The sequence below is a fragment of the Puma concolor genome, chromosome B1 (genome assembly GCF_028749965.1).
Source record: "Puma concolor isolate L17-30 chromosome B1, mPumCon1.1.hap2, whole genome shotgun sequence".
NCBI lineage: Eukaryota > Metazoa > Chordata > Mammalia > Carnivora > Felidae > Puma > Puma concolor.
The window spans coordinates 198,150,621-198,177,262 of record NC_141670.1 but is presented as its reverse complement, the minus strand read 5'-3'; the positions used below and the strand labels follow the sequence as shown (position 1 = coordinate 198,177,262).

Below are 26,642 nucleotides of genomic sequence, written 5' to 3'. Positions count from 1 at the left end.
ACTCCAGAACTCTGAGAAATAAATGTTTGTTGTTTCAGCCCCCCAGTCTAGGGTATTCTGTTACAGCATACTAGACAGATCAAGAAAGTAGTTAAGTGGGGGAGCCTGTGTGGCTCAGTCAGTTAAGAGTTCCACTTCAGCTCAGGTCATGATCTCACAGTATATGAGTTCGAGCCCTGCATCGGGCTCTGCGCTGACAGGTCAAAGCCTGGAGCCTGCTTCGGATTCTGTGTCTCCCTCTTTCTCTGCCCCGTCCCACTCACACTCTGTCTCTCTCTCAAAAATAAAATAAACATTAAAAAAAAAAAAAAGATAAATATCAAGAATCTAAGGATCATAAAAGCTACGATCAAATTAGACCGTGGATTTTAAACAAGCTTTTTCCAAAAGGGTCCTTGCTCCTGGCAGCTAACATACGTGGAAATGCCATGGCCAACACCCACGGCAGTAATTGACAAACGGTTGCAGGACTATGTACCTGACACCCACCAGCCAACACTGGCTTCTGCTGGGAGTTGCCCCCAGGATCAGGGGGGAGATGAACAGGGAGAGGTCATGGGGTAGACTGGCTCTGCCACTCTCCACTCCTCCCAACGGCTTCTCAACGTGGGCTCAGACCACTCAGATGGGCAGTAGCAACAGGTCTTGACACCCGAGACTCAACCTGTCTCACTGCTCAGCCTTCAAAGGCATTAGCTCCTAAAGAGGCCTGCACCCCTTCAGGATGCAGTCCTCAGCACAAGGCACTGAGAGAGGAGGGGGCGGGAAGGGAGGAGAAAGGGAGGTACCACTGGGGTCCAGGCTCCCTTGCAGACCTATGCAGCCTTTCAGTATAAGCTCCCTTGATAATAAATCAATAAGTAAATAAAATAAGACACGCAAATCACACCGAAACCCTTTTAGTCTATCCTGCCACTAGGGAGGCATGAGGTGTGACGCCCAAGGACATCCCAAATTGTCACTAAGACCTAGAGGTCATGAGGGGGGAGTTCTGGCAACATAAAGAGTCTGGAGATCCACTGGATTTATCCACTTGCCCGCCAATCTGTTCATGAATGTTCTGGGTCCTTCCTTCCTTCCTTCCTTCCTCCTTTCCTTCTGTCCTTCCTTCCTTCCTTTTGTCCTTCTTCCCTTCCTCCTTTCCTTCCTTCCTTCCTTCCTTCTGTCCTTCCTTCCTCCCTCCTTTCCTTCTGTCTTTCCTTCCTTCCTTTTGTCCTTCCTTCCTTCCTTCCTTCTTCCCTTCCTTTCCTTCCTTCCTTCCGTCCTTCCTTCCTTCCTCCTTTCCTTCTGTCCTTCCTTCCTTCCTTTTGTCCTTCTTTCCTTCCTTCCTTCCTTCCTTCTTTCCTCCCTCCCTCCCTCCCTCCCTCCTTTCCTTCTGTCCTTCCCTCCTTCCTTCCTTCTTCCCTTCCTCCTTTCCTTCCTTCCTTCCTTCTTCCCTCCCTCTTCTCCTACCTTCCTTCCTTCCTTCCCAGGATATCTGTTGAACACCTACTATATGCCAGACGTCATTCTAGGTGCTAGGAACATATATATGAATAAAATAATCCATCATGAACCTTGTGTCCTAATGGAGGAGTCAGACAGTAAATAAATAAATTACATAATATTAGAAAATAAGTAAATAATACGATCTTAGAAAGTGATATGTGCTGTGAAAAAAAAACAGGGCACAGTAAGGAACAATTTGAATGGCTGTGGTGGTAAGCAGTAGTCACTGTGATTTAAATGAGGCACTCAGGATAGGCTTCATCAAGAAAGCTAGCAAAGACCCGAAAGCGCTGACAGAGCAAGTTATTAAAATACCTGGTAGGAGCAAAGTAGGCAGAGAGAACACTATGCAAAGGCCCTGAGGCACATACAGATTTGAAATAGTGTAACAGTGGTTCCCAAAGTTTGGTCTGAATTATTTTTTCCAACGAAAGTGGCCTGCCCCAGGATGTGGCTGTTCCTTCCATGTGGCACTGGGCTGTTGGGCCCGCCAGGTAGAGAATCTCTATTGTATTTTCTTCCTTATCTAATTTCATCATCAAAATAGCCTCTCCACGCAAAAGCACCCACTACTCGCAAAGCGATGCTGAGGCAGAAGGAAACCATGTTGATCCAAGGTTCAGTACCAGTGCAGCATGATCTAGAACACAACTCCTGGCCCTTTCTCGGCGTTTTCAGGACAGAAAAGGAAAAGATGTACTTGTTGAAATGGCTAAGATCATGCTTTGGTAGGAAACACTCTCATATCTCATTAGCTTTTCTTCCTCCCATAAAGTCCTCTGTGGATTCAGATGACCAGAATGGATGGCCTCCTGTGGTGGCTCAGACATTCATCCTGCCCAGTTGTCCGGAAGGTGCATCTCACAGGGTGCTTCCAGAGCGGGCACAGCTGTAGAAACGAGCGCAGGACGGTCTCACGCTGGTGAGAAGTGAGGCATCTCTTGTGGGCTTACAGCCTACCAGCAGACTGGCCCATGGGCCCAAATTCAGGTGTGGGTGACACCAGAAGTAGCTACCTGAAGTCCTTTCAGAAATGACTTTCCCAGAGTCACATGGCTATGCAGGGACAGACAGGATGGACACAAGGTCTGCCCACCTCCAAAACGCTACCACATCCCACCCAGCTACAAAGGGCTCCTTAGCAAATAAAACTCCTCTCGGGCCCCAACTGGCTGTTGTGTAAACTCGGAGTTGGAAGCTCTTCCAAGGGCACCACCCACAATCTGTTCAGAGGAAGCACAAAGGAGCTTCCTAATTAATCAGACTAATTAATCTAGTTTATTCGGTACGTTGAGTTACCTGAGAAGAACTGTCAGACCAATAATGATAAACTTGAAGTTTTATTATGGGGGTAGATGCTGTATGTTTTCCAAACATTATATGAAATTCCTCAAGTTTGAATATGTCCTGGTATAATGTCATCACTCGACACTGTAATTATTAAAATGTTGTGTGTTGCTAAATAATTGAATTTGCTTACCAACTGCATTATAATAAACTCTCATCAGGTCTTTACAAAAAAAAAAAAAAAAACAAGGAAAAAAAAGAGAAAAGCATGATCACACATCGAGTGTCAAAGGGGGGATTCTCCCAGAATGAAGACCAACGTAACTTGATCTTGTCTTCAAAGCAAAGACATCGTGTGTGATGCTCTGGGAATGCCTCTTGTCTACAGCATCGTCTGTTATTGCCAACCACCACCCACAATTCCTGGGGCCAGGATTCCTGGGAAATAGCAATTGCTTTGTTCTCTAATCTTCAGTCAAACTGAAGATCTGGCCTGTGTCTCTGACTGGACAGCTGCAAAAGGCACTATTGTTGCTCTGGTGTTTCTACAGTTGAGTGAAGCCAGAGATGGGCTGTAACCTGTGCGTGGAGGGAACCAGCTTCTGCTCACTTAGATTATCTAGAATGTGACTCTGTGGGTCCCCAGTCCTGAGAATCTTTGTGAACAAAGGCTTCCTTTGCAGACAAGACCCCAACAGAAACAAGTATCTCGCATAGGCAATCATAGTGCTTAACAAGAAGACGTGGAAGGGGATTTCATTTTAAACATATGCTCTGTAAAGTGGAAGCCAGAAGCCCAAGGGATATAAGCTTTTCAAGAATCACCCAAGTTCATGTCTTGCTGCTTAGGAAAATCCCTTTCATTTGAGCGCATGTGGGTCAAGTTACATTTCCTGCCTTACCTCAGGCTGCTTTGAGCCTGGCTATGGTGACAGGGTGGCACAGAGGAAGAGCACTGTCTTTTGGGAAACAGAGTCCTAAGCTCAAGGCCAAGTGTCCCATTCTAGCTATGTGACCAGAAGAGAGTGGCTCAGTTTACTCATATATAAAACAAGGATGAAAATATTGCTCATGCAAAGTTGAATGAAATGCAATGATACCTACAGAAATATCTACCATGGTGTCTGGCCTAAAATGACCATTCAATAGGTTGTGCCTGTCTTCTTAGTTACAGTGAGTACCACTGACCTTTGGAAAGAAGGTGGAAGAGGTGACATCAAAAGATGGCCAGCTAGTTGGTGGCCCTCAGTGGGCACATCCTTTGAGAATGCATCTGGACCAGGGTCTGGCCCTTAGTCTGGTTCAGCATGCCCAGAGGATCAATCTCTTACTGATAGAGGATATAAGAAGTCAATCCTTCCCTGGGATCCCTGCCTAAATATCAAGGGTTAGTCATCAAAATCATCACATAAAAAGCAAAATGAAAGCAAAAGTACAGAAAGGCTGAATCTACATGTCATTGAGACTAGTGTTCTCTGAGGACTAAATTTTCATTTAAATTTTGTGTTTCGATTTTCATGATAGTCTTTTTAAAAGCATATAAGTATATTCTAGATCGATCATATGTGGCTATCAAATTTTCTGTTAACCTTTTATTTAAATTCCAACTAGTTAACATACAGTCTAATATTAGTTTCAGGTACACAATACAATGTTTCAACACTTCCCTGAGTCACCTGGTGCTCATCACGACAAGACTACTAAAATTTTTTTTTAATGTTTTTATTTATTTTTGCGACAGAGCATGAGCAGGGGAGGGGCAGAGAGAGAGGGAGACACAGAATCGGAAGCAGGCTCCAGGCTCCGAGCTGTCAGCACAGAGCCCGACATGGGGCTCAAACTCATAAACTGCGAGATCATGACCCGAGCCGAAGTCAGACACTTAACTGACTGAGCCACTCAGGTGCCCCAAGAATTTTTTTTTAAACTTCTTAATGAAAAGAAACTTTTTAAAATTAATTTATTTATTTTGAGAGAGACAGAGCCAGCAGGAGCAGGGGAGGGGCAGAGAGAGAGAGAGAGGGAGAGAGAGAATCCCAAGCCGGCTCCAGGCTGCCAGCGCAGAGCCAGATGCAGGACTCGAACTCACCAATCATGAGATCATGATCTGAGAGTTGGATGTTCAACCGACTGAGCCACCCAGGCGTCCCTCAAACTGATAAGAATTTAAGAAATTTAGAAGTTCGGTTCTTCAGTCACGCCAGCCTCACTCCATGTGCTCATGACCACCACAGTGGACAGCACAGAAAGTTCTCTTAGATGATGGTGTTCTAGATCACTGTCTCATCAACAAGTATTTTCATAAGATTTAAGACTTCTTTTTTTTTTTAATTTTTTTTAACGTTTATTTATTTTTGAGACAGAGAGAGAGCATGAACAAGGGAGGGGCAGAGAGAGGGATACACAGAATCTGAAACGGGCTCCAGGCTCTGAGCTGTCAGCACAGAGCCCGACGCAGGGCTCAAACTCACAGACCGTGAGATCATGACCTGAGCCAAAGTCGGACGCTTAACCAACCAAGCCACCCAGGCGCCCCAAGATTTGAGACTTCTGAGTATGATTTGTCTTTACCACTAAATCAGAGCCACCCAATACCACTTGACAAAGGCTAAGGCTGAAAAAACAACTTAATTAATGTGATACGTGCCTGTTCCCAGCAGGCGTGACAGCCGTCCTATATTTGTACTGAAGTTGTCGTCTCACACAGAGGAGAAGGGACAGGAAAGAACAGAAGGGGTCCCTGTCATGGTCTCTGCAACCAGGGAGCTGGAGGAGCAGAGGTATAATCCGTGGCTTCTGAGGCTGTCGCAGCCTGAGAGTAAAACAGAGTCCGCAATCCGAGTGTAAAAACAGTATCGTCAGGCTCTCCGGGAGCCCCTGCCTCCTACTTCTTTCCAATCCATTCAGAAAGTCCCCACCCAGTGTCCCCTGTGTGCCCAAGGACACACACACTGTTGGCCGGAAACAAGGCCCTCTTGGCTGAGGGACAGAACCTGCCATTTCGTCTTCTCCCACTGGGCCTGGTCAGGTGACATCTCTGGGCCACTTACTGCCCCAGAAGCGGGAGACCACTGTGCTGCCCCCTCCCCAGCCCGGGGAAGTCTGGGGAAAATTTGCCACCCTCTTGGCTTTGTCTCTTTCAGTGACATTTTCAGATATTTCAGTGATGTGTGGTGAAGACTGTTGTTTTCATTGTGGCACTTTCCTCCCTTCAGACACCAGCAAGAGCCCCCAGCAGGAGGCAGAGCCAGTAGACTAGCCAAGTGCTACAAACCAGGCTTTACCCATCCCGCCCTCCACACCTCAAATCCTGGAGAAAAACGTGTGCATCTTCATTTTATTTTCCATTGAGATGCACTCCTTCAGGCTAAGTGGAAAAGACTAAAATTAAAAAAAAAAATAAACACGAATCTAAGATCCCGTATAGAGCTATATTAAATATACATGTAAGAAGAAGAAAAGAAAGTATTACCTGTGGTTACATGTGGGTAATGAGACTCGCTTGTTCAACAACTACCTGTTGAGTGTCGAGTAGGTGCCAAGGAGAGTTCGGGCACTGAGGGTAGAGCCGTGAACACCACAGACAAACCTGTCTGCCTTTATGGGAGTCAGTGGAGAGAGAGAATCCCAAGCCGGTTCTGCACTGTAAGAGCAAACCAGGTAAGATACAGTCTGTCAGACACCTTGCACCATGATGAAAAAGGGAGCAAGGAAGCAGAAATGGGGAAAAGGCAAGGCTCAGAAGGGTGGAGGTGAAGGTGGTTTGAAATGGCGTTCACTCATAGAGAACTTCACTGACAAGATAACATTTGAGCACAGACCCACAAAGGTGAGGGAGCAGCCCAAGCCCAGTGGAGAACCTGAAGCTCCTCCCTCTGTGGGGCTCAGGCCTCTCTCCTTCGAATCCTTAAGAATCACTCCTGTCTTCCAAGTACCGCCACCAACCAAGATTTCATTGAGCTCCACTTCAAGGAATTCACATTAACAAAATAGTATCTTGGATTGTTTTGTTTTGGTTTCTTAGCATTCTGAAGATAATAGTATGTTACAATACTAAATATCCTCTCTTAAATCAAACAGCCACTGCCCAGAAATTCCATCAGACTCGGTCCCCAAATAACCGCTTTATTGAGGCAACACTTACAGCACGTGGTATTCTTCCCAAGCCCACTTGGGGCTTTGGGCTTTTCAAAAACTCTGAATTTTCACACTCCCTGTCACGCACAGACATCTTTGCATATACAAACGCTTTTCAGTAGCAGTCACGGAACAGCCAGAAAAATACACTGCAGGTAGTTCACACAGAAAGGGAAATCGGTTCTAACGAAACCACAGGGAGACCTGAAGAAGAGAGAGACAGGGACGGCTTCCACCAGCCCCCTGCTTCACTACTAACTTCGAAAGGAGCCAAAGTTGAAGGAGTCAAAGAATGACCACTGATGAAAACCACAGGCAGCAAAGGGTTAACTCCAGGATAACACCTGGAAGCCACCACAAAGCCCCCCACTTGCCCAAACCCACCCCTCACTGCTGCCAGAGAAGCAATGATACTGCTTTGGCCTCTGTTCCCCCTTGTAAGTCACCCCTTGGGGCCCGTTGTCGATAATGAAATCCGAGCTGGAGGCTTGCTGCAAGGAATTCTGGGACGGGTCATTCCCAGGCTCCAGGCCCTGTGATTTAGGGAGGAGCATGAAATCTTCATGGTGGGAGATGGTGGTGCTCACATTGACAAGACACTCTTCTGCACAGTCAACTCACCGTGCTCTTCAACTGACAAATGTGACTCGTGTAATATCCCTACCCCGGCATCTCAGCCCTGGGCAAGCATGCAGATAGGCTCAGGTGAACATTTCTAGCATAGTACTAGAGCTTTATTTCCTAGGTCTCTGGAGCCTCACAGGTGACCTGAGGGAAGGTAGCAGGTAGAATTCTGGGAGAATACTCCCTGTGGCAGAACTTAGCTCCCTAGGGAGGTAAGTCGGTGGAGGGTTATTGATCCAGCAGGATGGCCCCTGAGACAAGAGAGCTGAGCAGGACTCCCTCTTGTCCCCGACTCCTTGCACCTCCGGCACCCCCACCCCCGTCCCACTTGACTTCCCACACGGAAAGCCCTGGAGTTTAATAGCCCCTCAATACACCCTGATAGGCCATCAGAAAGAGCCTCAGGGGAACACTAACACAAATTCTCTAATGTACACCTAATGAAAGCTCATTCCCTCTGTTCCTCATCAGCACCACACTTTGTCTAATTTCCATTCTCCTGGGTAGGTGTTCTCTATCAATCCGGGGGAGGATGATTCCCCTCTTTAGAACGGCCCCAAATATTACTTCTTTTAATTCCCCAAGAAAGGAAGACCAAACAAGTTGAACGTTCATGGGATTCTGTAAAGGTTTTGAGCCCGCAGTACAGCACTTAGTTGGATGGGCTCCCAGGCCCCGAGGCTGAGGGAAGCAAGGTTGTGCTGTGAGATCTCCGGGGATTAGGATGCTCCTGGGTCCTGATGGACGAGAACTGTGTAGCTCCTCCAGGGATGACAGTCACAGCGGTCAGGCTGTGACAAAATCACATGGTGTGCAAATTACATCTTACAGAGAGCAGAACTGTTTTATTTATTCCATGTAAATTGGCAGGGACCCTATCTGTAGACTGCACAGAGGAAGCCAAGCCAGACACAAAATGTCTCCGAATAAGAAACTGAAATCGCAAACACATTTACATCGCAGCGTGAGAACTCAAAGCACACCTGTGTGGATGAAGCAAAACATGTGTTCCTGGATAAAAATAAAACATCCTATCTCCTTAAGTTAGACCAGGAGAGTGTTTAGGAGGAGGTCCATAATATGGCCTTTGCTCTTAGAAATGCCTACAGTTTTTCAACTTTTCGATCACAGACCCTTTGAAAATCTGGTGAATGGCAGCCTATGCTCCATGTGCACTACCGGCCCCCTCCTTCTGCCCTCTGTGTGGACCTCTCCCCACATATGGCTCTAGAAGTAAGACTGTCAATATCAGTGTGTGCAACCCCAGGGTGATCAGCCAGAGGAGCTCAAGGCCCTAGCCCCAGGGATGGTGAAGGCTGGTCTATGTGACCCATGCTGGGGACTAACAGTCACTCTCTTACCATCCGGAAGTACTAAGCTGGGAGGGGTGAGTGTGGAGTTGTTGATGGCTTTTTTTTGTCCACCAAGGAGAGAGAACATCAAATCAGAAATGAAGTGACAGGCGAGTTTAGTTGAGAGGTGGAAAAGAGAAACAGAATAACCATATTCAGCCATTCTGGAAGCTATTAGTGCCCTGGGTATAAGCCCATGAAAAATAAGCCAATAAATTACCTTTATGCTCAAGGTTTCTGTCTTATACAACCAAGAGAGTCCAGGATAAACAGATCCTCTCCCTAAAGAAAACACACAAACCTACCCGTGCATAAAATAATTCATATAATATCAGTGGAATTTGGAAGTCCTTCCAAATTTGGAAGTCCTTCCAAAGACCCTAGGTAAAGAGCCCTGCCCAGCCCGTTTTCTAGATGGTCTCAGAATAGAGCTGATTTTACCATCAAAACCTTCTTCCTAGGCATCAAGTTTCTGTGACATGTTAAAATGTTAGACCCTGGAAAGGTAAATACCACGAGTCATTACTAGTCAGTAACAACCATTTACAAACAGTTTGAGGATAATAACTATGATTCAGAACTACCCGCATAGGCTTATTTGGCCACAGATGATGGACAAGTGACACTTGGCTCTTAGGATTTGAGTTCAAGCAAGTTATTTTCCCCATTTGAGCGGTTTCCCTATTTATATAATGAAAAGTTTGGACATGTGTCCAAAGGTCCTTTCACTAACGGATCTGTTAAATTAACCACAAGTGCTTCTTCCATCTTTGATTATAATGCCATTTAAAGCCATGTGAAAAAAAGGAAATATTTCTTCAATGAGCACAGCACTTTGACTTCCCCGTCTGTGAGTCCCAATGTTATACAGCCTAGCTCTGGGTTCTTCTCCACTGGAGTTGTTTATTGAAAGAGTATACAGAAGAGCCTAGCAGAATAATAAATGCATCCCATTAGCCTTTAATGGCTGTTCTTTTCGTTATTCCAGGTAGACTCTAAACTCAATTAAATTCTCTAGGTTCCTCAATCTCCCCAGGAGGATTCAGAAATGAATACGTTAGTAGGGGTGTGTGTGTGTGTGTGTGTGTGTGTGTGTGTGTGTGTGTGTGTGTGTATGTGTGTGTATACTTAAGAACAGAGCAAAACATTTTAAGATACAATGCCCAAGTATTCTCAGTGAAGGAATAAAATTTAGACCTTGCAACTTGAAACATGGAAGTACTTTTTTGTTAGAATCATCTCCAGAGAAAACGAGTGAATGAATAACTGTAGCTGAAATATAGTGTCTTTCTCCTCAAAAGAATATACCAGAAAACAGCCACTCTGGAAAACAGTATGGAAGTTCCTCAGAAAATTAAAAATAGAACTACCTTATGACCCAGAAATTGTGCTACTAGGTATTTATTCAAAGGATATAAAAATGCTGATTCAAAGAGGCACATGCACCCCAATGTTGATAGCAGCACTATCAACAATAGCCAAATTATGGAAAGAGCCCAAATGCCCATCGACTGATGAATGATAAAGAAGATTGAGAAGATTGGTGTGTGTGTGTGTGTGTGTGTGTGTGTGTGTGTGTGTGTGTGTGTGTGTGTAATGGAATATTACCCAGTGATCAAAAAGAATGAAATCTTGCCATATACAACAGCATAGATGGAACTAGAGTATATTCTGCTAAGTGAAATAAGTCAGTCAGAGAAAGAAAAATACCATATGATTTCACTCATATGTGGAATTTAAGAAACAAAATGGATGAACATAGGAGAAAAGAAGGAAAGATAAAATACGATAAAAACAGAGAGGGAGGCAAACCATAAGAGACTCTTCAATACAGAGAACAAACTGAGGGTTGCTGGAGGGGCGGTGGGTAGGGGGATGTGCTAAATACGTGATGGACATGTTGAGATGAGCACTGGGTGTTATATGCAAGTAGAACCACTGGGTTCTACTCCCGAAACCAAGACTACACTGTATGTTAACTAACTTGAACTTTAATTAATTAATTAATTAATTAAGAATAATAATACACTGGGATCCTAGTCTGAGCCTCATCTGTGCCCACCCTGAGGTTTATTCACAGCTGGCAATGATGGAGGCATAGTGGGGTCCCAATGGGATATATTTTAATAAGGAAGAGAGATAAGACTGTCCTGGAAGAGCAAAGCTTGCCCTCAACAGAGTGAGCTCCTGGACACAAGTGTGGTGAGAGAGCAACTTGTCTGCATCTGTGGGGTGGGTCTGGGTAGAGCTCCTGTTGTCAGGTAGACAGAGAGCCAGAAGGTCCTGTACACAGGGCTCGGGCTGGATTTGCAGTAAGGGGGTTGCCATAGAAAAGCAAATCTGAGAAGAATGGGACAGCTTCAGGGCAGGGTACCTGCGAACCTTGATGCCAAGAGCACCAAGTGGACGTGGTGTGTTTGAGGCCAGTTCCAGCAGCCTTGAGCAGGTACTAGTAGGTATCAGCAGCCCTGGGGCCAGCATCGACGAGCAATGCCCAGAAGATGGATGGCTCCAGAAATCAAGAGTGGCAGAGGAATAAAACTGAAGCCACACAACGCTGACAGGGCAAGTTCCTGGAGGACTGAAGATGTAGTCGCTTCTTGGGCTTCTCTGAAGACTTGGAGGGGTACTCAGAGGCTGGAGTTCCTTCTCACTCCACTCTCACATCCCCCCACCCCTGGCCGTAAGGCCGACTTGCTTTGTTTTTTTTTAACATTCCATGGCGTTTTCTTCAGAGAGCCACCCTATTTTCCCTCAAGACGGCATGGGCAGCAGAAGTGCCAGTAAGGTAAGCCAAATGGAGCTTTGCCCAACAGTGGTCAAAAGATAATTAGAACATGGAAAACTTGGGTTGGGTTCTACCATTTCAGGCCCTCTGCCCAAGTCGACATTATAGAGTCAATAGACCAGCTGCCAGATTTCCAACTCTCCTCTCTCTGGATTCCTTAGTTCTAAAACAATGCTATGCCATTTGCATGGATATCTTCTCGCTGAAATGCCCAGTGATTGCCAAGGTGACAACAGGAGACTGGAATATTCCAGACACAAACGGTTGTAAATGAAACTTTAAAACCTTGACCTAAAATGAGGGAAGGGTGGGCAGGCCCGTTTACTGGCGAGTGAGGACTCTGAACGTGACACTTATCACTGTTCCCTGGTCTGTTATGCAAGTATTCCATAACGTATGCAACTTGACAACAAAATATAAACAACTTGGTTAAAAAAAATAAAAAGAGGCAAAAGACCTTAGTTGACATTTCTCCAAAGATCTGCAAATGGGCAGTAAGTGCATGAAAAGATACCCCAAGTGACTCATCTTTAGGGAAACAGACATCAAAACCGGAATGAGACACACCTGGCAAGAGATGAATGGATAAACAAAATAGGATATATACATACAATTGCGTGGACACATAGTACATATACTCTGACACATACTATAACATGGATGAGCCCTGAAGACATTACCCAAAGTGAAAGAATATAGGTGCAAAAGGACAGATACTGCACGATTCCACTGACATGATGTGCCAAGAGTAGTCACGTTCATTGCAACAGACGGTGGGATGGTACAGAATGCTGGTCGCCAGAGGCGAGGAAGAAGGGACAGGAAGAACCACTGTTTAATGGGAACAGAGTTTCCCTTTGGAAAGCTGGAGAAGTTCTGGAGACTGACAGTATCGATGGTTGAACAACGACGTGAATGTACTGAACTGTGCCCTTAAAAATGATTAAAATGGGGGGGGTGGCGCCTGGGTGGCTCAGTCCGTGAAGCGCCTGACTCTTTGTTTCGGCTCAGGTCATGATCTCATGGTCATGCGACGGGTCATGCCCCACGCTGGTCTCTGCGCTGGGCACGGCGTCTGCTCGCGATGCTCTCTGTCTCTCCCTCTGCCCCTCTCCCTCGCTCATGCACGCTCTCTGTCTCTCTCAAAATAAATCAACTTTAAAAGGTTATTTAAAATGGCAAGTGTCATGTTATATATACTTAACCACATTTTTTTTTTTTTTTTTTTAAAGAACGTGTGCTTCCCATGCGTGTCTGAACAATGATCGTGTATTGAGGTGGAGAGCCTTTGGTTTGTGCTGGCCCCACACCATGTGTGAAGATAGATGCCCTGTCACAAAACATGCCTTGAATCACCTGGATGAATCAAGTTTACCTCCAAAGGCTCCCGCGGGCAAACAGGAGTAAGTGGATTCACAAGATCCTGTACAATCCAGGATACTACCATGAGGCAGAGCACAGGAAGGGACAAAGAGAGGCATGGAGCCTATTCCAAGGGCTCCCGGGTGTCCTCGGGCAGCTTCTCAGCCAGCTCAACGGCATCTGGATGACGCCAGGCTTCATTTATGCAGCACATGCGGTTTACAGAAAGGAGAAGCAGCAGCGAGAAAAACCACACCACTCCATATGCATACGAAGCCCTTGTTTAGAGAGGCTCAAAAGGGAAGTTCTTAGTCTATAATATCTCTTCCCTGAAATTCCTTCCGGGCCTCCTCCGACCTCAGCACCATATAGAGACATCAAGTGTTTATCCAAATCGCCCCCTGCTTCCTGTGGCTTCTCAGTCCCCCGGCCCTCTGACCGTCCTGGCTTCCCTCGGACACCCAGAGCTGATTTCCTAGCTTGCCTCTTGCTTGCCCAATCTCTTGTTCGTTTTCACATTTATTTTTACTTCACCTGTGCGCCCAAAAGATTGGTGAAGCACATATACATACGCAAGTTAGCAAAGTAGACATAATCAGGACTGTGGAAGGAGAACAAAAATGCTTAAACTCTAAAAAACATAGCTGCTGTAGCTTCACCTCAGAGATGCACTGTCACATTAGCTATCTCTGTCAAAATGAAAAAGCCTAGAAGTTTCTAAGTGCAACAAAGCTTTTGAGGGTAGTGAAGTTCTGCCATTTCTTACCTTATAAATAGGACCTTGAGTGACACGGTCTTGTTCCAACTTCCCCTGCTTGCCTATTGGAGGTTTACCTGAGTGACACCACAAGACTATTTGCTCTTGGGTTCTATCCTCTTTGCAGTGGCCAACTTGGGGAGGAACGGGTCTCCCAGTTACAAACTTTTCTATGACCTGCTTCCCGTCAGGTACTGTGGTGAAGCCAGTGAGGAGCCATTGTGTCCTCTTGCACCAGGAAGTCCTTCCTCCCTGTAGGCAACTCTAGTCTCCATGTCAACATATCTGACTACCTAACTCCTTGCCCATGACTCCTCCCATTACAGGGTCTAAGCAATTGAAAAATGGATGGAAGAGCCACGTGGGACAAATTGTCCAACAAGATTGACGATGGATAGGTGAGAGCAACTGGATTATGCTACATCCCTATCCCCTCCGCCTTGATTTGAAGAGAATAGTGGTCAACCTCTCACCCATCCTGGGTAAGACGAGAAAGTGAGCCTGGAAACTCATCTCCTTTGTCTACTACATGCCAGGAGATAGGCTAGAAACCTGAGATAAACCCACAGAGGAAGAGAAGAAGAGAAAAGGACAGGCAAGCAAGGAAGTATGCTCAAACAATGACCTTTCATATAGCAAACCCACCAATTACTAATTTAGGAGAGCAGCCTATTTAAAAAATAATAATAATTATATTAATTTATATAATTAATTAATATAATAATTATTATTATTATATTATGTAAATAATAAGTACATTGAGTCAAGTGCAGACTTCCGGACAGACCTGCTTGGCTATTAATTTCTGTTTCCCAATATGGCAGACATTGTTGGTTGGTGGACACAATTGTCATTTCCAACTGCTGCCTCCTTATTCAAGCTTTCTATATTGTTCTAAAAGCTAAAACTTGATCTTCCAGCCTGTCTTGTACTCAGGATGGCCTTGTGACAGTTCAGATCTGGGCAGTGGGAGGTAGGAAATAGCCCCTTGGGAAGGTGTCTGTGGTAGGCAGAATAATGGCCCCCAAAGTTGCTCATGTCCTAATCATTGGAACTTGTGAATGTTACCTTCTCTGGCAAAAGGGACTTTGCACATAGGATTAAGGTAGGGATCTTGAGATGGGGAGCTTATTCTAGATTAGCCAGGTAGGTCAAATGTCACCACAAGGGCCTCATAAATGAACAAGGGGGGAGCAGGGAAATCAGAGAAAGAGATGTGACAAGAGCAGAGTCCAAGTGATATGAGGAGAGAAAGACCCAACTGGCTATTCCTGGCTTTGAGGACAGAATGAGACCATAAGCCAAGAAATTCAGTGACTGCCTAGAGCCTCCACAGAAGAACACAGCCCTACCGGCCCCTCAACCTTAGCCCAGTGAGAATCATTAAGGACTTCTGACCTCCAGAAGTAGAAGGTAATAAATTTGTGCTGATTTTAGCCACTGTTGTTTTTTTGTTAAACATGTAATAATTTGTTACAGCAGCAATTGGAAAGTATACTGAGTCTCTTCCCAAATAAACACATGTCACCCTTTTTCTCCTTCCCTTTTCTTGCTGCATAGGATGTGGATGCGGAGTCTGAAGGGATGGCAGCCATCTTGCAATCTTGCAGCAATACCCATGAGGATGAAGGACCCATTCTCAGCATGGTGGAGCAGAAAATGTCTGGGTCCCTGATGACCTCACCAAGCCACCAGCCCTGAGCTGCCCATCGCTGAACTTCTCATCACAACACAAATAAAATGTGAGTGTGTAAGGCACTAGAGTAGGACTTTGGGCAGCAGTGTGCTGGAACTGACTGAACCAGATCCTGAGAGAGAATCGTTAAATTTTCAGAAACTTAGTGAGCCAGTTAAACTTGAACATTATTAAAAATTAAGTTATAGGGACTCCTGGGTGGCTCATTCGGTTAAGCGTCCGACTTCGGCTCAGGCCATGATCTCCTGGTTCACGGGTTCGAGCCCTGCATCGGCCTCTGTGCTGACAGCTCAGAGCCTGGAGCCTGCTTCAGATTCTGGGTTTCCCTCTCTCTGCCCCTCTCCCACTTGCACTCTCTCTCTCTCTCTCTCTCTCTCTTTCAAAAATAAACATTAAAAATAAAGACTCTCAGGGGCGCCTGGGTGGCGCAGTCGGTTGAGCGTCCGACTTCAGCCAGGTCACGATCTCGCGGTCCGTGAGTTCGAGCCCCGCGTCGGGCTCTGGGCTGATGGCTCGGAGCCTGGAGCCTGTTTCCGATTCTGTGTCTCCCTCTCTCTCTGCCCCTCCCCCGTTCATGGTCTCTCTCTATCCCAAAAATAAATAAACGTTGAAAAAAAAAATAAAGACTCTCATAAAAAATTAAGTTATATAATCTTACACTCAAATAAATTGGTCGATGGCAGTAAATACTGAAAACTCATCAATGCCCAAATATTTTACAAATTTTGCTATTATCCACGCTCATGAGGCTATGGACATGTATTGTATCTGAGTGTGGGGATGGCACGTATCTCCCGACGCCATACTATACGTGATAGTACACACTCTACCAGGTACTACATATCTTCTCAACTCCACATTGGTTGACATCATAATGGGAGCTTGAAATCAGCCATGGTGGGAATATTTCCACCATAGAAATGAGCAAAAACTACAAATCAGCATTTAATTTTCCCCAGAGTGTCACTTGTTAATCATTTACTGGCTCGCCACTGGTTTTGCGTTCCACAGCCAAACACATTTCTAATGGATGCATCCCTAATGGTTTTTCATGCTACTTGTAATAAGATAAGGACCTCAACTTGTCAACTCGAATTACACTTGTAGGAAACTGGGTTCTCCTGGTCTCTCTCTTAAATGACCATTTAGGTACCAGACACTGTGCTAGGCAGATTCTTTTTTATTCTACCTCACATAATCCTTCCTAGATCCCTGAAAGGTAAATATTCTACACCTATTTCACACACATGAGAAAACCAAAGCTCAGTGGGAAGCAGGGTTTGCCAATGATGTCCAGCCAGTTAGGGGCCAAGATAGGATGTGAACACCCTTTCATCTGACCCAGAAATCTATACTCATTCTCCAGCAACACAATATGTTTTGAACATAGCACGCACTGAATAAATACTTGTTGAGTTATTGAAACAGATATTAACTACTCCTTCCAAATAGTTAGGGACCCAAGATGCTGAGCTCATGTGCGAGGCGGCTTTCACACCATATGTGCAAGAGACATTGGCACTAAGCTACTTTTCCTGAACATCAAAGAGAGCCCTGAAACTCTTATGGTTAGAAGATTGAGTTTCATGAAAGTATTAAATTTATGTTTTTTCGAACAGCATCACTGGGGGAGGGACCGTGGTTACAACTCTCTCATCTTGAAATAGACACAGAGCAATTTCCTCCATTGCTGGTTGTCAGCCTGGCTCCCAATCATTGCCCCCAGAGCTGGCAGAATTTCAATGACTCTAAAATTAATCTGTGGGGCAGAGAGTTTGTCCAGTGCCTTGAAATTCTGGGAGCTTTGCTGTGGTCAAAAAGTCAGTGCCTAAAATGGCAAGTCAGGAGGTCAAAGGTGAAATCCCAGTTCTTGGCCCAACTGGGGACCTTGGAGAATCCTGAGGATACATTTCTCCTTTGGTTTTATGATGGGAAGCTGTACAAATTATTCTGAACTAGAGTGATAGGCAACTAACACAGAATTTCTAGGTACATACATGGGATATTTAATTAATTTGTTCAACATTTGTTTGAATTCCTAAGGAAGATAGGCATGTGAACAGATAAACAGTGTGATGTATATAGTGAAGAAGACATGTACAGGCTGCTAGGATTGCACAGAACCTGGGGTGACCAAGCCTATGAGATGCGGAGGAGGAGGCCAGGCAAGGCTTTCTGAGATGATGAAGACTGAGGTTAGATTTAAGGAAAAAATGGAGCTGGAGAAATGAAACAGGAATGTAAGGGATCACAGGTAAAGAGAGTAATGCCTCTACTAAGGAATTAAGATGGTTAAACTACAAGCAGTTCAGTGTTATAAAGCATAGAGTGTAACATGCAGAGTGGCATTAAAAATAGCTAAAGGGGTAAGGACCAGGATGCCCTTAGATATGCCCAACAGAGTAGGGAACAAGGATATTCCAGGAAAGCACTTGAAGTGTACTCCATACGGAATGGGAAGCCACCAGAAGTTTCAACCAAGGGATGATGTAGCCATATTTGTTATCAGAAACCATCCTGAAGGCCCCCAAGTCCATTAAAAGGTAACTGCAAAAGAATAGGTAGGAGATGAGGGCCAAGGATGGGGCTGTAGTGAGAGGTGAAAAGGGCAGCATATAGATACATATAGAAACATTCATTGACAGAGTCACAGGATATAGAGATTGAGTCTAGGATAAGCCCTGAGTTTGCTTGGGCACCTAGCTGGGTGTGATACCAGTAACTAAGCACAGGCATGGGAGCGGATCTGGAGAAGAGAAGAGTTGTAGAATGTGTGCATCATCCAAGTGGAGACATCCAGTAACCAATGGACATATGAGTTTCGGAGACCATGCTTCATTCATTTTTTAATCCAACCTAGAGCGAATCCTAGCACATGTAAAGATCTTGACAAGCGTTTGTAAATTGGAAGGATGGAAGCCTGAATGAGGCTTAGGAGAATGGTTCAAGATAGTAACGGAGGTTTGGTGGGGGGAGGTTAGCAACTACTGAAAGTGATTCAAACTCAGAATAAATGAAATGGCAGAGAGGGTCTCTAAAGTGAGAAGATAAGAGAGCCAAGAATGAGATCCTTGGGAGCACCAACATGCAGGAATGGATGAGACATACCAGTACAAGGGGATGGAGACCAAGGCACAGAGAACTTGGAGGGGGACTAAGACAGGGACATCATGGAAGCCAAGGAAATCAGGTGGAGAAGCAGGATCCTAAAGATACACCCAGAGAAAAGTCCACAGGGACCATCCAGGGGCCTCTGCAAGAACAATTCCAGTGGAATGCAGGAGATAGAAGTCAGAATACCCTGGGTGTTCTTGGGTGAGGAGAGAGATAATAGGTGGGATAATCGGCGGACTCAAGGTCAAGGGGGGATATTTTAGGAAAAAAAAACAACTTACACATGGTTGGAAGTGTTAATGGGTTGAAAATATGGGAGAGGCTCCTGGGTGTCTCAGTCGGTTAAGAGTCTGACTTCAGCTCAGGTCATGATCCTGCTGCTCCTGGGTTCGAGCCCTGCACCAGGCTCTGTGCTGACAGCTCAGAGCCTGGAGCCTGCTTCTAATTCTGTGTCTCCCTCTCTTTCTGCCCCTGCCCCGCTCATGCTCAAAAATAAATAAACATTAGAAAAAAAAAAAAAAAAAGATGGGAGAGAGATGGGGTCATCCACCCTCTAAGATGCCATAGAAGGTGCCCAGGCAGGAGACTGGCAACCCAAGTGGACAGAAGAGGTGCTGTGGCTTCATCTGAGACTGTGAGAAGGTAAGGCGAGGCATAGAGATTCCTTTGCAAGAGCAGAGGACAGAAACTGCTCCATTTGCTAGAGCTTAAAAGTTGGGGAATCCCTCCATGTCCAAAAAGGGGGAAAGGGCTATATAATTATATCTACATAAAATAAAACAAAATATCTTATGCTCACATATAGTCATGAAATGATGTGGCCATATTTAAAAAGGAGTTGTAAAACGATGCTGAACAAAAAAGATGAACAATTCCTAATTCAAGAGTCACAATTATTTTTATAAGAAACTTCAGAAATATGTCTAAGTTATTAACATCAACTGTGATCATGTTAAGGTATGGAGGTTTTGTGGGTGCCTCTTAGTACCGTGTCTTTGATTTTCTACAAGTTCATTGAATGCATTCTGAAAAAATTTTTAAATAATACAGTAGGACTTACAACAGGTAAGCTTTTCCATAGACGATAATTCTCATCCTTCTACATAAATGTATCCAAGAATCAGAGCTCCAGATACCTCTGACCTCTGCTAGAAATCTTTCTCCCATTCTTCAAGTTACACCTGATGGGACCATCCCATCTGCCTCATAATTTAGTTCTCAACTTTTCCTTCACTGCCCTTCCCCTGGAGAATCCAAAGACTGCCCCTGCCATGAACACAGGCTTTTCGTTGCTGTGTCCAAAGAACTGCATCCAGACCACAGGAAAGCTTCTGTCCTCACCATGGGACAGATGTGCCAGCCATTCCTGAAGTCAGCCTGTGTTCCATTGGATACTTTGCCAAAGGTCTCACCTAATTCTGCAAACGTAATTGAGACAGGCACCTTACGGGGAGAACCCAGGTACCAGAGTGAGGCAGAACTGGGTTAGAATCTCCATGCCCTCTTCTTACTAGGACAAGCTACTTACAAAAATGGACCTTCAGTCTCTACATCTGTAAAATGGGGGTAATGAAACCTACCTCAGTGACTTTGGAGAATTGTTAAAAAGCATCACATACGTGTGTATACTTATTATATCTATATATGACAATATCTGTATCTAAATGTCTATATTTACATTTTACTGACCTAGAATTTCACAGCCTGGGGCTTGCCATTCCATGTGGTCATTTACAAACCATCTGAGACTTTGAGCATGTTACTTAACTACCAGTGACTGAGGACGAGACAGGATAATGGGGGGCGTCTCTATGGATGCTGGTGAGGATAGATGTAGTAAAGACCAAATCGATCAGTCTCTTTCAAAAGGTTCCAGAACTTGTCCATGACCCTGGTGAAAGACAGGACACACGACTCAAGTGTAAAAGGAGCTTGAGACAAAAGTTTAATTTGTTGGGGCGCCTGGGTGACTCAGTCAGTTAAGCACCTGACTTTGGCTCGGTCATGATCTCGCGGCTGGTGAGTTTGAGCCCCACATCAGGCTCTGTGCTGACAGCTCAGAGCCTGGAGCCTGCTTCGGATTCTGTGTTTCCCCCTCTTTCTCTGCCCCTCCCCCACTCATGTTCTGTCTTTCTCAAAAATACACATTAAAAAAAACAAAGTTAAGTTCATTGTAATAGAAAAATAAAGGTGTATTTCTAATACTCCTGAGTTTGCACATGGAACATTGCATGGTAACTTGGGTGGGAAGATAGAAGTGGACTTAGCTGCTTAGTAGTGTGGAGGAAGGTGGCAAGACAAGCAAGCCTATGTTTCCTTCCCGATCTAATATTCTCATTTTACAAAGCACTCAGTGGGAGCCCAGACAGATGAAGCAAATTGTTCTTAATCGCAGAGCAAACTAGAATTGAGGTCTTCCAAATCTCAGGCTCACGTTGCCTGCTGAAATAGTTTGTTATGGTTTTACCAAAAGCAACAGAATGGGAACGGGATGCCCTAGGTTGGGCAGAACCAAAGCCCCGAAGCTGAGCCATTTGCCCAAATTGCAGTTGCCTGAAGGAAGAGTCATTAGGAGAAAAGCAAAGCCGACAGTCTCTACAGTTCATCTGACTCCTCAGTTACATCTGAGGACACATAACCAGTGCATCCAAACTGACTGACCCAATAGACTATCATCTATAGAGTATATACTCATGTCACAATTTGCTCAGCAGCATTCATTCCTAAGGCAGGGGCTTGCCAGTGAGAATGTCTGCCAATGTGACAGAATCTCTGCACCTTCAACCCAAGTGACCTTGGATTATTTTCTACCTAAATTACTGTGTGGCTTAAGATTACTTTGGCCAAAAGTACATGCCTTGAACTAGCTTAGGTAAGCATGTGAGCTTCTTATATTTTTTTTAATGTTTATTTATTTAAGAAAGAGAGAGAGAGCTCAAGCAGGGGAGGGGCGGAGATAGAGAGAGAGAGAGAGAGAGAGAGAGAGAGAGAGAATCCCAAGCAGGCTCCACGCTGTCAGCAAAGAGCCCGATATGTGGGGCTCAAACTCACAAACTGTGAGATCACGGCCTGAGCCGAAATCAGGAGTCGGATGCTTAACTGACTGAGCCAATACAGGCCCCCCAGCATGTGAGTTTCTTATAAGAGTGTTTCTGGCTCTCGCTCAAGAGCAGACACGTCTTTGGGCTCCAGGATGCATTGGAACTAGGGGTTTGAATGCCATCAAAAACTCTGTCTCCATCTCGCATTTCTAAGGCACTGATCCTTTCCTCAATTCAGTAATCCTGGAAAAGGAACTCACTGGTCTGTTTGGATCAAGAACTCACCCTGAGCTGAGCAGCTTGGTTAGAGAGGGTGAGTCACAATTAAGTGCCTTCTGCCGTCGTTTAAGGATGAGCTGGGAACAGACAGGCACCAAGTGTTCATTTTAGTATTTATTAAGTGTAGGGCTCTGTACTAGGCCTGGAAGAGAAGAGCAGCAAGGGAAGCAAAACGCTGGCGAGGAAACAGATTCCTGTCTCCAGGAGACTCCCACTTTGGAAGGGAGAGTGACCTAATAGGGCCGAAGCAGTGCCACCACCATGGGCAAATCTCTTCTTGCACAGGGCTTGGATTGCATTCTGAAGTTAGTAAGCAAAGCACAAAAGGTCTGTGGTCAAATATGACTGCCCTAAGTGCCTGAATCGCACCCAACACAACAAGATTCTCGAAGCAGGAGACCCCCAGAACAAAACTGACTCAGCACAGATCCATACCTCCCACCTCTCGCTCCAGGGTACGTGCTCCCTGAAGGGACCGGCGGGCAAAATCACCCACCATTGCCCACCCTATTGAGAGTAGTTCTCTTCTTTTCATGCCATTTTACTGAGTGCGTGGAGTTAAAGCTTCAGAAATTCAACACATTTACGACGTGACTCGTTAACTTGCCAAAGTCACACCACATTGAACTTGAGAACCAGAATCTGAGCCCAGGGTTGCCTGACTTCTCAGTCCATGATCACTACCCTATCCGCCATCTCCCGGAGTTGCCTTTTCCCCATTTTCTAAGCCGTTTAAAGCTGGAGGACCCAACTTGTCCCTCCTGGGAAATCCCTGGCCCTCAGCCCAGAAGCAGCACAGAACTCTGCTCAGGTGAGTCCTTGTGAGCAGCGTCGGGCGGGTGCTGGACTGAGCAGAATCGGAGGGTCATCTGGACAAGCACAGGGGACAGTGATTCCAGGGCAACGGGCACAGGGACATTCGTTTTCCTTGGTTGTATATGCTATAAAGAGCTGCTGGAGGAGATGTTTATAAACGGGGAAGGGAGCTTGCTGTTTTTAACCGGTTATAACATGTTGGTTCAGTGACCTGATGGTGCACTTCCATGAACTGTTACTTTACACTTGACTCTTTCTTGGATGGTGGGCAGATAAAGAGGCTGCCGGGTTGACACAGGGGAGGCTGGCCATGCCCAGAGCTTCCATTAAGCCATGAAGCATGGACTCTTCAGGCTCTGGTACAGCTTAGAATCCACCCAGGATCGACATTTTGCTCTTTCTACACGGCCATCGAAAACCTTCCACCACCTACCCCTGCCGAGGGCCCCGTGCGTGTCTCAGGTGGGAGGGGCTCTCAGCTCCTATGCCAGTCCCTCTTTCCAGAGCTTTCCTAGCTCCCTGGAACTGTACCTATGTTGGCAGATTCTTTTGGATGTCTACTCAGATAGCCATACTTCCCTTTCCAAAAAGGTACCCCCCATACCAGGAGCTAAAACTTGGTAGAGTTACACTGATGATTCCTAACCCTAGATGTTCATTTTGGAATGCGTGTGCCACACACACACACACACACACACGCTCACCTGAGTGTACAAAAGGACATGAACAAAGCCCAATTAAATCAATCTCTAAGGGCATAACCTAGACACCTGAACATATTTTAAAGACTTCCCAATTCACTCTCCACCAGAATTCAGAGTCACCAGCCCTAACCATTCCCCCTACCACTGGTCTGGGATGAGCATTTGATAAAATCCTGGCCAACAAAAGGAATGAGAAGTCTTCTGGGAGGTGGGGCTTTGGGGAAATTTTTCTTCTTTCTTTAAAGGAGACATGAAAACAAGATGGATCCCCTTTCCTCTTTCTGACCCCTGGGTTTTGCAGTATAAAGACATAAAAGCCTGGAGTTGTTGCAGCCATTTTGGGACCATGAGGTAGCCAGCCTAACCGCCAACAGGCTAAGAATGGCAAAGACAAGAAGAAAAGCATCTGAGAACTTGGTGGCATCTTTGAGCAGCTTTGTTCAACAATCCTGGAATCAGCTTACCCTGAGAATACGTGTGGTAAGAGGCGATTAATATTCTTAATTGTCTAAGACACTTGAAGTTAAACGTTCCGTTACTTGCAGCCAAAAAATCTCCACAGATATACCCACTATTGAGCTTCCCCTGCCTACTGCCTGAGCCATTTCTAACAGGCGCAGAAGGACATCAGCAGCTGGGCCCCCCCAGACAGTAAGCCTAGTGAGACCCAGTCTTGCTGCCCAAAAGACTAATAACTAACGTGAGCCCCGGGGCGTGTCATTAAATAACTAGTTACCTTGAGAGCTGTTCCAATAATAACCCTGACATTTATTATGCACTTACTTCATGCCAGAAACTGTGCAAAGTGCCTGAAGTATGTCATTTCATTCCATCCTTAAAATTACCCAGTGAGATAAGTATTATCTATGTGTTACACATTAGGCAACTGAGACCCAGAGAAGCTGAGGAATTTGACCAAGTTTGCATAGCTAGAGAGTGGCAGGGGGCAGAATGCCCGCCCCGATCTGTCAGACTCTCGAGACTTTCCTTCTTTCCAGGAGACCATGTTGTTTCATTTCCCTATGACTTATGATGCCCTGTGTGTTCACACATTCGCTGAAGTGCTTAACGACGCGAATAAAAGGCATTCATCATTGTAATCCCTAATGGAGATAACAGAAATATTAGCAAAGGCTGAAGTGAAAACAGTTCAAGTGAGGCCTCATTTTTTACAAGGCCAAGGAATGATTTACTTTATCACAGCAAAGAATTTTATTTGACAAATGCATACTTTATCATCTCTGGTCTGCTGAAAATGTAAGTTTACATTTTTCCTAGCCATAAAATTAAAATAATTTTGGCTCCAAAAACTTAAGAGAAACCCCATTCCAGGTTCAAGCATGTCCCTGGAAATGGAAAGGCTAAATGTGGAGCGTGAATGAACTCCATTGCCGTTGGGCGGGACAGACTGGAGTCACTAAGAGCCGGGTTCAAATCCTGGTCCTGCCTCTTATTGACAGCGTGATATTGGACAAGGACCCATCGCTCCATTGAGTCTCTGCTTCCTGGTAAGATGACAGTCACAACTGCCACTGCGGGCCTGGGACGAGGATTAAACCAGATGGCCTATGTAATACTGCCTGGCAAAGCAGATGCGATAGAAAGGCCGCCTGTTATGAAATACACGTACAAAGTGCCGAGCGCGGTACCTGGTGCAGAGTAGCTACTCAGTAAACCTCTGATGTCTTCCCTCTACCTTCCCTCATCTTCCACTGTCTTCAGGAGTGAGCCTCCAAAGATGAGCCAGGCTAGGTCCCCCCTGTTCTCAGTTGGGGAAGGAGGTGTGGGATGGGGTGCACATCTTGGTTCACTCAGCTTCGATGGCATCTTCCTCCACCCTGACCCAAACACGCGGCAGCTAGCCAATCCGTTAGTGGGCCACCTGCCAGTTTGGAAGACAAATCTGGGAAAGTGTCAGAGGATAAGAACAAGCGACAGAGCAAGGGGTGGGGTGCCGTGAGAGGAAATGGTTAAGCTGGTTCAACGGCCAAGAGTCTTTGGGAAGCCAGGAGGAGACAATCCACACCGCCCGCCCCTATCCCCAAATTAGAAACAAATGAGGAGATTTCAAGGGAATCTAATCTGCTGGTGGGAGAAGCCAAAGAGGGGCCTCAGCAGATTGCCTATCTGTAACAAGGGGGGCCCTCACAGGATTGGTGAGCCAAAACTGGACTCCCAAGTTGCACCAAGAAAAGCACACAGAAAAGACCAACAGTTCACATGCTTGTTTGGAATTGTTGTAAGTTTTTGAAGTCCTGCCTCCCATGATTAGGGTCTCACGTCAGCCCCAAGAAGCTCCTAGGACAGTCACCATGATTATCATTCTATTTTACAGATTTGCAGGTTGAGGCTTCAAAACTGGCAGTATGTTGTGGATCACATAAGGGAGCAGTAGATACACTGAGAGATGAGTTTGTCCAGTGCTTTCCTTTTTTTTTTTTTTTTTTTTTTTAATATTTATTTTTGAGAGAGAGAGAGAATTAGTGGGGCAGGGGCAGAGAGGGAACACAGAATCCGAAGCAGGCTCCAGGCTCCGAGCTGTCAGCACAGAGCCCAACGCAGGGCTCGAACCCACGAACCATGAGACCAGGACCTGAGCCGAAGTCAGACACTCAGCCGACTCTGCCACCCAGGCGCCCCTGTCTGATGATTTCCAAACAGAATCCAGGGCCCTGCAGCTGAGGTCAAGCCCCAGAATCGGTATTTTGTGAAGCCGCTCAGGTAATTCTGACAATCAGCCAGGTTTGGGAACCACGGACGGCATGTACCAAACTCGCTGTGGATGAAGAAAACGGAGCCTGACAGGGGTGGAGGAATTTGCCCAAGGTCACACAGCTGGCGAGTGGCTCAGACAAGGAGAGCTCAAGGTCGGAAGAGGAGTGAACAGGAGAGACTTGGCCCTGGGACGGCTCGGTGCTCCTACTTTGCTCAGAGCTGGCCGGGCGCTTGGGCCCGTGGTCCCTGCTGGGGCCGCGGTCCCATGAAAAGCTGCAGGATTCCCTTCCATGTACAAGACAGGGGCACGAGGGCTTAGTAAGTTCTGCCGGGTGGCAGGGGGTTGCGGCCAGGGAGGACTAAGACTTCAGAGGAAGGCAGAGAGAAACAAGGAAACAAAGGCTCCTTCTATGGAAGGCTGGCTATTTTTGTTTTAATAAAGCCACTTGCGTGCCGTGATTTTATACAACTCGAGTTAGGAT

At 45.7% G+C, this 26,642-nt stretch overlaps 1 protein-coding gene across 1 annotated transcript in view; it reads right to left on the bottom strand.

Annotated features, from left to right (window-relative positions):
- Positions 1 to 6,253: 6,253 nt before the first annotated feature.
- RAB28 (RAB28, member RAS oncogene family) overlaps positions 6,254 to 26,642 on the bottom strand; it is a 114,745-nt gene continuing 94,356 nt past the window's right edge. The window contains exon 7 of the mRNA XM_086705434.1: positions 6,254 to 6,418. Within this exon, the coding sequence (XP_086561560.1) occupies positions 6,254 to 6,418 (165 nt within the window). The remainder of the gene's footprint in view (positions 6,419 to 26,642) is intronic.